At 42.8% G+C, this 11,777-nt stretch overlaps 1 protein-coding gene across 7 annotated transcripts in view; it reads right to left on the bottom strand.

Annotated features, from left to right (window-relative positions):
- TLR4 (toll like receptor 4) overlaps positions 1-11,425 on the bottom strand; it is a 115,875-nt gene extending 104,450 nt beyond the window's left edge. For all 7 annotated transcript variants that reach the window (XR_013930473.1, XR_013930474.1, XR_013930475.1 and 4 more), the window contains exons 1-2: positions 2,106-11,425; positions 1,156-1,322 (exon numbers count right to left, since the gene is read on the bottom strand). Coding sequence is in view for 1 of the 7 variants with exons in the window: in XM_080402356.1 (XP_080258482.1) it covers positions 1,156-1,322; positions 2,106-2,228 (290 nt within the window). In the remaining 6 variants the exon portion in view is untranslated. The remainder of the gene's footprint in view (positions 1-1,155; positions 1,323-2,105) is intronic.
- Between the last annotated feature and the right edge of the window lie 352 nt (positions 11,426-11,777).

Genomic DNA, 11,777 nt, shown 5'->3' with positions numbered 1-11,777 from the left:
CAGTTTGGCTTTACTGTGCTGAGCAGTCAGCACTCCTGAATGTGCAAAGGGAACCCTTCCACAGCAGGAGACCTTCTCTCACCTCCTCCTCCCTCTCTAAATCTGAAGTTCAATTGCAAAGCAAGAGACCTTGAGACACGCTGAAAGTCAAAAATTCAGGCAAGCAGCAGGAAAGAATTGCGGCTTTCTGTTAAGGCCAAAGTAACCTCCTAACGACCATCACTGATGGCAGAGCTAAACAGATACAGCACGTCCTTCCACCTTGCACCCCCCAGACCTTCACACTGTCACCTCAGCCACACTTGGGTAGTTCCACTGGCACCAGCATGATGCAGCAGTGGCAAAGCTCACAATTCTTTTGCTTTTGATATCTGAGAGGCACCAGACCCCAGGCCATGCTGGTTCTAAAGGAGAAAAGGAAGAGAGGAAAAAGAGGGTGACCACCTAAAATTGGTTTCATAAGGGAAGATCCAGAATTCGAGACCCAAATCCATTCTGCAATTAATTCTAGTAAAATTAGTTTTATAATGCAGCCAGTGCTTTACAGCAAACCCGCTCTGCCACTCAGACACTTTGGAGCTGTAACTGATGGAACTGAGTGACATTTTTCAGTGAAACAATTTACCCAGAGAAACTGTTGTCTTAAGTCAATGGAAATTATACATCAATTCAAATTTGCTAATAAGCCTCCCCCATCTCCTCCCCCAGATATGTGAGGAGAAGGGAAAAGGGAATGTGTTGATATTTTAAAACAGCCTTTTAGAAAATGAATGTACCTTCATTTTTTTTTAAACTGTGATTAGAAGAACAGCTCACCCAAGATGTTCCACTTTGAAGTTTTTGTTACAGTGAAAAATCTGACATTTTTCTTGTTCAGAGAGAAGTAAAACATCTTCCTCTTCCTTCTCACATCCCATCCCAACCTACACGATCAGGCTGACAGACCCACCTCTGTGCAGCAGGTGGGCACTCAGTAACCAGACTAAAAGCTGCACATCACTTGACCATGGGGATGTGCAGAGAGACAGACACAGGGATAAAGACACAGGTAAAACAAAATGAACAGCCAAGACCAACAGACCGCAAAATAAGCAACCATGGTGGCCCAGCTGATGAAGCAAGGTTAACCAGTAACCCCGTAAAAGAGCTCATTACCTTGTAAGATCAAGAAGCTGCAGTTCAGGGACTGATGAAAAATAATTTGACCCCAGTGATTGCAGATTGTTGAAACTGAGATCCAAGTTCTGGGTGGTATGTGGGATTTCAGCAGGAACTCCAGAGACGTTCAGTCCCATGCAGCTGAAAGTTTTGTTAGGGATGACCTGTAACAGTGGCAGATCCAATCACGGTCAACATCTGCTCTTCAAGAAGTGCCAGAAAATTACAGTCAGGAAAACAGGAGCAGAATGACTAGCCTTGTAGTGAGTTTCTAAATAAGCTGCCCTGAGCTTTAGGAAATAATCTTATATATCCTAAGAATCTTTCCCACTTCTAATAGAACCAGTCCTACTCCCCAGGAAGAGCTGCGTTTCTTGCTGATTGAAGCAGGTGCAAAACTACAGGACAGTGTTCCTTGAGGCTATGGATGAACCAGCAGCAACCTTTGAGAGAGGCAGCAAAACAAACACAGGGATGCAATGTATGTCCAGGATCAGCTTTCAGCTTACAACAGGCAGCTGTAACCAAAGTTATAATTGTCAGCAAAAGTTTGGAAAATGCAGGGGCCAGGTACTTGGAGTACTGGTGAAATGACTCTACAGTACAAATCAGGCAATAATCTGTGTTTTGCAGAAATTATAGATAAGGCTTGGATCTCTTCCAAGGGAAATGTAATCTATTAGATTAACTGTACTGCAGTAACCATCAAAGGTAGAGAAAGCTAACAAGAAGAAATGGTTCATGCTGCTAGTTCTGGTTCTCAGATGTTTTTGAGACCAGCATTTACTTCAAATACTTCAATTGCCTTGGTAACAGCCTCGGGAAAAAAGATAGGCTTTCCTAAGACTACTAACACACAACAGACTTGATGCACAAACCTCCCAAGCAGAGGGAAAAGTTGCAGCAGAGAAACAGAAAGATTTTGCGCTCGTTTAGAGATCACATACCTCCAAACAGGGATTGAGGAGGCAGCCTGCCAGCTGTGATGGGACAAGCACCAGCTGCAGCACTACCATGAGCATCCACAGGGAAAGAGCTCTAATCTGGGACATCTTCAGGAGGCCAGGCATGCAGGAGAAAGCAGCGTGAGTATCACTCAAGGACCTGGAGTGAGAAACTTCCTGAAATGCCAAGCGTTGTGTTTCATCACTCCTGCTTCTCACTGCACGTCACTAAGAATTGCAGAAAACAAGGAGGGAAGTGAAACTGGTAGCCGCCTGTTTTCTAGACATGCTTTGAGTGAATTTCTCTTCTTGCAACTGTTTAAAAAAAAAAAAAGATTTTAAAAAAAAAGAAAAGCAAGAAAAAAAGGAAGTAATGAAAGGTATAGTTTGGACCAGAAATTAGAGAGGAATATGAGTTATATCAATGTGTCAATTGCCTTCATCACCTCAGCTTAGCTCAGGTCAAATTGGCAAAAAAAAGGAAAACACTTGTGAAATCCTCAGTCCAATTTCTGGAAGGTCATGCTTCACATCCCATAATTCAAATGCACTGGATAGAGCAAATGATTCTGCCTTTGTATCCCTGCCAAGCTCCCAGCTACTCCACACTGGCAAGTAGTGGATAAGTGCTCTGCTGTGGCAGATGTTTTCCTGAGCCATGTAACAACAGGTTTATCTATGGCTCAGCTCTTATGAACATACATCTGGGTTTTATCCATCTGGTTGGACCTCAGTATTGTAATTATTACAGGAACAAGCTGCACGTGGCCAGGCACAGGGAGTAAATATTGGAGATTCACCGAGCAGTCATAGCCCGAGACCTTACACCCCTCCTCACCTTTTCCTTGGGTGGGTGGTTGCTGGGAGCAGCAAGCTGGGAAAGGCATAAACACCCCAGCTGGGCTTAGAGCTGCTATCTGCCCTGGTCATGCCTGAATCTGCATTTGATGCCTCGCTACAAAAGTGAGTACCTCTCAATACTGTCCTTAATTTACAGTGCAAACACAGCTGTTGTTTCTGGAAGAGCCTTTGTAAAACCTCGCAGTTGGCAATATTAATTTAAATCAGCTGTAAGCCTTCTAATAAAGCTCCCTGCCTTCATTTATTCTGATAAATGGTAGTGCATTCATGTATCTACTCCTGTCTTTCTGTAGATAACTAAAAAGCGTTACTGGGGATACAGCTATAGGGTTCCTGGGTATTATTAACACCACATAGACAGAGAAGTTGCAAAAATGTGAGATGAGGATGGGATACTAGTCTAGAAGTAGACAGAATAGCGAGTCACTACTGATGAAAGCCTGTGTAAATTAATATTAAATATAAGCTGCAATATCAATCCAGTGAGAAATCCACTTATAAAGAAAAGTTTAAAATATGGCAGGTGGGGATTGGACTTCTTTGGCAGGTCAGTAGATGGCCACTGAGATGGAGAAATCCTAAAATAACAGATGATCTCTGCAATGAAAAACACAAGGCAGCACAATGGGAGCTAAAACCGACACCCTGATGTGCAGCCAGATAGTGCCCATTAAGCCAGCAGACAAGAAGTTTGTTGAAATTGGACAAGTTCTACAAAATCCCTGTTCTAAAAAGCCTCTCATGATTGCAGGTATTTCCTTTTACAGATGGAATCAAAAGTGACTGCTTCTGTGCCTGGATTAAGGAAACTGGCAGAGCATCATGTGTCTGCAGAGAGGACAAATGAGTGCATCTTTTAGTATTCAATATGCAGAATGAAGCAATCCACATTTAATTTTTATCTAAAGCTGAGATGAGCCTGAAGTATGCTCTAGAAATTACCATTTCAATGGAGACGCACTGAACATGCTGGAAAGTTTGGGAGCATCACAAAATCCATCCAACAGCCTTGCTCAGGGGTCAAGTAGAAAGCGCAGCTTAAAGGACGTTCGGAGAATGTGCTGCTTCCATCACAAGCAACAGTTTCACAATACACATCACAATTTGTTCAAGGACAAATCCTACAGAATCTGCAAGGGATGGGGTGCAAGAAGAAAACATGCAAGCTGGCAAATCAAGCCCAGCTACCGGTTTAGAAAGTCAGTGCTGGTTAACTTCATATTCTTCAGCTTGCATACAACAATGTGCAACGACTGTAGAAAGCCGTAATGTCTATGTAATTGCCTCTTTCTGTTCACAAGAAACAAAAGTATTATTTGGAATCCTTTAAAGTGACAAGAATAACATCTGAAGTGAAACATGATTCACTGTGCTGGCAATTTACTGGTGGGATCATCAAAGATCTTTTAGAAAGGAGGTGTTACAGAGAATCTGTATTTCTAAGAACACATGCCCGAGTGATCTTTGTTCTCTTGAACGTTATTATAATATAAGTAACACAACAGCAGACAGCATATACTCAACCTCTGTGATCTGAAGCAAGATATTACATAGCATAAGACAGCCACAATGTAGCTGGACTGACAAAACCTCTTGTACTCGCTTACGTGAAATTAAAATAATTCATGAACTGCAGCCAAAAAGAAGAGTTAGTTAACTCTCGGACAAGACAGCTGGTGATAGCCATGAGAACAGATAGGGCTGTTTGTAGCTGTGGTGATTTCAAGGTCACAGCTAACTCAGTATCACATGTAGATCAACAGCTATTACCCAGAAGAGAGGATATATTTACCTCAGTAGTCAGCAGTTCCCCAAGTCTATCTGCAAATGGAGACTGAAATACTTCTTACCATGTTCTTCAAGTTTAAACACACCAGGTCTTATTTTAAGTGAAAGGACCATCTGTAACAACTATTTGGTTGTGAGTCATGGATCAGATGGGAGAGAGCATTCCTGAGATGCTGGCACACACACAACACAACATTTGTGGAGCTAGAGATGGAGAGCACCACAAGAGCTTCCAAAAGCACTTGAGAAACTCAGGCATGGGGTAACCTACACCAGCTGACCCAGTATTGCTCTCAAATGGGTTGCAGCACTGGCCATATGTGCCATCCTAACTAGCACAATATAAGCTAATACAACTCAGCTCAGCAATCACCGGTGGAGAATTAAGCTTAGATCACGTCCAGTGCAGCTGGGGTCTAAGCTCAGGCTGTGTAGACAGTTACCAAGTCCTTGAGGTTCAGCTGACACCACCAGTCTTTATACCCAGCAACTCCAGTCTGAAAGGTTGTCTGAGCGGATAGGAAAAGCAAAAGAAAATTACTCTAAATATATAGAATTTTCCTAGCCGTTCTTCTAGGAAAAACAATTTATATAAAGTACAAGGAAAAATGAGGGGTGAGGGTGGGGAGGGGAATGTCTGGAAATTGCTTTAAGATCCTTTTGCTGCAAATTCCACAAATACATTACACCATGGCACTGGTGAGTCACTGCCTCACCCAGCAAGCCCTGGCTGACCTGGCAGACTGATCAAGCCAGCACTGAACCACACGTACCCTGCACCAAGGCTGCTGAAGGAGCTGAGGAGCTGGTGTCATCAGAACATGTCCTTCCTAGAGTGCCTTGATGCCTATAACCCTCACTTGTGATGCTTCCCCACACGAAGCGGGTGTGATAATCTCACACTTGATGGAAGATCAGCCTAGAAGACCCACTGCCTTTGCTACTGGATCTCGTATCTTTGAAGAAGTGAAGAACGTTCAGATTGAGAGAGAAACTTTGCATTTAGTTTGGGGTGTTAGACAGCTGCGTCGCTGTCTGTCTGAACAATGATTGACTCTAGTTACAGATCATTAAACTGCTAGTTTCAAAGCAAAGAGCATCAGTAACGCAGATTGCTTGTCATGCCTGTGACTGTAAGTGACAGGTAAGGACACGGAGGTGGAATCACAGACAGTCTCTACATGCCACATAGCACACACCAAGCCCCAGCCAGTTGCAAAAGATGCCACCTAACCCAAACAGACTCCAGCATAGCTAAGGTGTTCCCCACTGCAGAAAAGGACAGATACTGGTGTACACAGGGGAAAGGAAATAATAAAAAAAAAACAACCCAAAAGCTAGTGTCCAAGTTAGTTTGATGAAAAGCAGCCAAGCCAACACTGAAGTAGGTAATGTGTGTCATCAGATGGGCTATTCCCCACAGCAGAGGTCATATGAATACCCCAGAACTATTCAAAAGCTATTAGGGAAGAACTGTGTCAAGTAACCAGGGACAAATACACTACTGGTAGAAGCGATTAATCAGTGTCAAGATAGACACTATCTGTGGCAGCTACTCCATATGGACTGTGTCAGGTTAGTTAGGAGCCCTACATTTTACAGAAGTCAGTGTTTAATCTAAATGGTCGGAAAGATTTCACACAGATGGTGGAGACAACCAGACTCACTTGCCAAGCATTCATGGACAGGCAGTCAGGGACGGTGGAGCTCCCTTGACCCCTGGAGACAGGCAGGCTGGCACCAAACAGCCCAGAAGCTCCCTGCCCTTCTGCCTCACGCAAACCATGGTTGCCCTCCAGCTGGCCACAGCCGGGGGTTCACCCTTGCCATAGATGCGAGGATGTTTGTGGACCTTAGCATGAAATGCACTGTGCTTAGAGGAATGTAATTACCTTTCTGCAGCCCTGAGAAGGTGGATTTACCACCTCAAACCAATGCTAGCTTTTGCTACTAAAGCAACAATAGCACTCATTTTCTTTTTCTTTCCCCCTCCATTACATCATTATTATGGTATCTGGTAGCCTAATTTACATATGTTTTGCATTACTGTGGCTTTGCCTTATTCCACCTCCTTCCCCCAGTTCTCTTGATAATAATGAGTCTGCTGTAGGGCAAGGATTTATTCAGGCTATCAAACATGAAAGGTTTGTAGGGCATGGAGGACTGCGGCTCTCAGAATTTTTAAACTGGACCCAAGAAAGTTTGATTCAGTGCCCCCACCAAAGCACGGTTAAATACTCAGCCCCTACCACATTGCTCCAACACTCTGGGAAGTTTGAAACAAAAGGCAGCTCTAATGAATCATGGTTACCTGGAAAGATTACAGAACCCTGTTTTGAGGGGAAACCAGACAGCTCTTAAACATAAGAGCAAAAAGCTATGTAGCGGACCTGCTTGCTGCAAGTACTGGGAGTGCTGCCACAGGCAGCAGTGACCAATGCCAAGACTCTTGAGCCTCATGTTTATGGTTTCACTACCATGACTTGCACTATATAGCAGGTAAATGTTGCAGCAACTACAGCAGAAAGTGCAGACACAGCTTCTGCAAGCCATGGCAAAGTTCTTGTATACACAAGAACCTAAAGAGAAAATATAAACCCTCTCCTGGGGTTAGTACATAGCATGTTTTGTACATCAGTTTTACATATTAAAATTTTTGTGCCATTTTACTCTATCAGGAGAAGAGCATAAAATATTAACTGTCCACATAGCTGAGAGCCCACTTCCATTACTTACAAAGCAATATATTTCACAAGAGTGGTCGAACCAAATCCAAATATGCATTTGGAAAACCATAATTTTGGAATCTGCAAAACCTGCGTGGCTACTATGTGTTGTATAGAAAGACTTAATTGTGTACAGAGGAAACATGGAGTGGGTAAAAAGGAATTTATTAAAACACCCCAATTCTCTCAAGCTCAGTTTGGTTATGTTTGCATGTGCAAGATGAGGTCATCCCCTTCCAGTGTTCAAGTGACCTTTCTCAAACTGAGCTGGACCAGGGCCTCCAGTTCTTCCAGCAGTCTCCCAGGGCCAGGCAGCTTTTGAGGGAATTTTGTCAGCATTTCTTAGGCCATAAATTGCTTGCACCAACCAGGACAAACCCATTTCAGTTGTAATGGAGGAGGAACCAGGTTGGCCAAAAGGGAATAGCAGCAGAGCAACATGGAGGGCATTAACACTTTGCAGATCTTGAGAGTCAGGGCGTTTTTGAAAGCTTTCAGGAGGCAGGGCTGAGTTACTAGATAAGAAGTTACCCAGGAAAAGCAGTGACACGAGTAACACAGGATGTGCCCTGAAAGCCTGACCACAGTGAAGGGGAGAGAGGAAGGAAATGGGAGGGAAAGCAGAAGTTTCACTTCCCATGGAAATAGTTAGCAGTTATGAGCACTGTACTCATGCTCCCACACCCCAAAAGCTGCTGCTGTATGATACATGCAGCCTGATGTAAGTTATACCAATCTGACTCTGAGAGTGCACCCTCAACAAGCCATGAAGGAGGAGCAGCCTTCCCAGTGAGCACCTGCCTGAAGGGCTGCACAAACTGCTCACACCAGCAGAGCCATCACCTTCTAAGTCCAGCACTGCAGGATCTGTCTAACGGTAGAGGCAGGAGTTTGGAGAGTCAACAGCTGAGTTGAACACATGATGTTAACAGTCCAGGAAGAAAGCAGCAATAAGGGGAGTAAAGAAGAGGAAATATGACATAGCGACATCTGGTAGAAAGTAGCAGAGCATGAGAAGATGTGGACCCAGAGGTAAAATGTGGACATGAGCCAGCAGCAGAGAAGTGGGCGTTTAATGTCCTTTCTAAAATGTGAAAAATCTTCAGCACACAAAATAAACTTGGCAGGTGGCTCCATGCTCAGAACAAGCTGGAAGAGACAAGAAAATATCCAGAAAAAAGAAAAGAAGTAGAAAAACTTGAAACAAAATCCAAAGAGAAAAAAAGAAAATTCCAACAGGGTAGAGGTAGAAGTCAAAGAAGAGTTCAAAAAGAAAAGAAGATAAATAGAAACAGAAAAGAAGCAAAGTTGAAACAAAGTTGATACAGAAAAGAAACAAAGTTGCAACACAAAAAAAAAAAAAAAAGAAAAAAGAAAAAAAGAAAAAAACAACACCCCCCCCAAAAAAAAACCCCAAAAAACTCCCCAAAGACAAAAAAAATTCCACGCAACATTGAAGCAGAAAAGCTGCAAAGTGCATGGAGAAAAGCTGGAAAGTCCATGGACAAAGGCTGCAAAAGCCAAGGAGAAAAGCTGCAAAGTCCACAGAGAAAAGTTGCAAAGTCCATGGAGAAAAGTTGCAAAGTATATGGAGAAAAGCTGCAAAACCCAAGGAAAAAAAATCTGCAAAATTTAGGAGAAAAGCTGCAAATCCTGAGAAAAAAAGTTCCAAATCCCAAGGAGAAAAGCTGCAAAGTCCATGAGTAAAGCTGGAAAGGCCATGGGAAAACCTGCAAAGTCCATGAAGAAAAGCTGGGAAATCCAACGAGAAAAGCTGGAAATCCCAATGAGAGAAGCTGCAAAGTACATGGAGAAAAGCTGCACAGTTGGAAGAACATTGATGCAGAAAAGAAGTAAAGTTGAAACAGAAAAGAAAGAAAGTTGGTATAGAAAAGAAGGTTGATACAGTAAAGGAAGATGATAAAGAAAATAAATAAAGTTGATACAGAAAGAAACACAGTTGGTAGAGAAAAGAAACAAAGTTGATACAGAAGAGAAACAATGTTGATACAGAAGGCAAAGTTGAAAGGACACTGCAAGAGAAAAGAAACAAAGTTGAAACAAACTTGAAACAGAAAAAAGACAGAGCCCAAAAAAAAAGCCACACCAAAGTCAAAACAAAGCCCAAAGAAAGTACAAACAAAACACAAGCAGAAAAGAGACACAGTCAAGGCAGAAAAGAGGTAAAGCCCAAGCAGAAAAGATGCAAGATTGAAAAGAAAAGAAGAAAAATGAAACAAATATAAAGTGCAAAAGAGTTGTCATCCAACGTTGTTGGAAAAAGTTGAAGCAGAAAAGAGGCAAAGTCCACCAAAAAAAGGAAAACAGTCCACACAACATTGAAGCAGAAAATCTGCAAAGTGCATGGAGAAAAACAGCAGAGTTGGTATAAAGTCAAAGCAGAAATTAAACAAAGTTGAAACAGAAAGGAAATAAACTTTATACAGAACAGAAAGTTGAAAGAAAACTGAAACAGAAAAGAACCAAAGTTGATGAAGAAAAGAAGGAAAGTTGATACAGAAGAGATACAATGTTGATATGGAACACAATGATTAAAGTTGATGCAGAAAAAAAAAACAACAAAGTTGAAACAAAGTTGATACTGAAAAGCAATTTGAAAGAAAGGACATTGAAACAGAAAAGAAACAAAGTTATACAGAAAAGAAACAAAGTCAAAAGAGAAAAGAAGCAAAATTGAATTCAAGTTAAAACTGAAAAGAAATAAAGTAGGAAGATATTTGATACAGAAAAGAAACAAATTTCATAGATAAAAGAAACAAAATTGAAAATAAGAGGCGAAATTGAAACGCCTACACAAACTGGAAGCAGACAAGAAGTGAAGTCAGGAAAGAAAAGTAGCAATGTTGAAGCAGAAAAGAGTTGTAGAAACAAAAGTAGAAAGCAACGAAAAAGGGATTATATGAGGTCATAAAGCCATGAGTTACCAGCAGTTACCAAGGTAATTCTCAACTGTCCTGACTTGAAATTCCCCTGCCCCAAGACAGTGCCCACTCCTTGAAGCCAGAACTGCAACTTATTCTCAAACAGAACAATGAACAAAATGGTCCTGGTTTCCTGCAGACCCAGCAATTAGATACTGAAACCTCCGAGTGTTCAACCTGGCCCTTTTCCAAAGTGACGGGTACGACTCTCTCCAATCTGCTTTGGAAGGAATTTGAAAACCCAAGGCAGGTATTGCACCTTCACCCCTTCCCTTCCTCAGGGGCTGAGGACCAGCTTAGCATCTCATTTTGGTGCTTTTTACAAAGAACTGAGGAGCACAGGCTAGCTGCTTACAACACAGGGAGGGGATTACTCCAAGCAGAAGGGTTGTGTAACACCCCACGTCCTCAGCAGTGGAAACCAGAGGCCAGCAGAGGAAAGGGCAAGCGCTCTGAATCTCAGGGATTCGTCTCCCACCCTACCTACGATAGGACAAACTGAGTCCTGCTCAAAGCAACCTGGAACAAGGGCAAAGCCCAGCTGGGGTCAACAAGTCCTATCTGGAGGAGACAGCAAGCAGCATGGCCCTCTCTCACCACGTCTGACTCAATAATTTTCACCAGCCTGTTTCTCTCAGCAGTGATATTGTGCTGAAAGAGCTGCAGGCAAGAAAGGGAAAGCTATAGATTATTCCTTACAATGCCCCACACTCTGCCCAAAATGCTCTGGATCCTGCCCAACCCAACTTTGCCAGCGGCTCCTTGCAGGACTTTCACTGCACAGGACCCTTGTCACCAAACTAGGACAAACGAAAGGCACCCTGAAGCACCAGGGTCTGTGCCTGTGCTGCTCTCTGAGCACAAAGCATGTGCCAACACATTCCCTGGCATGTTGCAGCAGGAATTTCTCTGGGTAACACCAGCAATAGCTACTAGACCTTTCAGCTGCTTTACTCCCAGCTTTGGGCCAGTATGTTTCCCTATGGAGGACCCCTTAGTTTGAAGAGGAGGCATTTGCTACCTCTTCTTTACATTATTGTAGTAATATATTGGCTTAGTATTGTCATGGTTGCCAGGGTAACCAAAGCCTGCAATATTGGCCTCTTGGCATATATGGAGGGCTGAGTTCAAAGCAATGATTCCCATGGCAGCATATCTCTGGAAAGGGAAAAAAAGAGAAGAGCTGTTTAGGATTTCAAACTCATACTTTTACAAAACTGACACCAGCAACATCTCTGCAGCTGGGACAAGTAGCTTCTTCCACACTCAATATGGCAGGAGGGAGAGGAAAAAACCAGAACAGGTGTATGGACAGCATTCCCAAAACTCAAAGAAGTCTCATGAAAAGGTGCTGCAGA

This window comes from Falco punctatus, assembly GCF_963210335.1.
Source record: "Falco punctatus genome assembly, chromosome: 9".
NCBI lineage: Eukaryota > Metazoa > Chordata > Aves > Falconiformes > Falconidae > Falco > Falco punctatus.
Note: the sequence above shows the minus strand (reverse complement) of the source record. Positions and strands in the feature narration are given on the sequence as shown.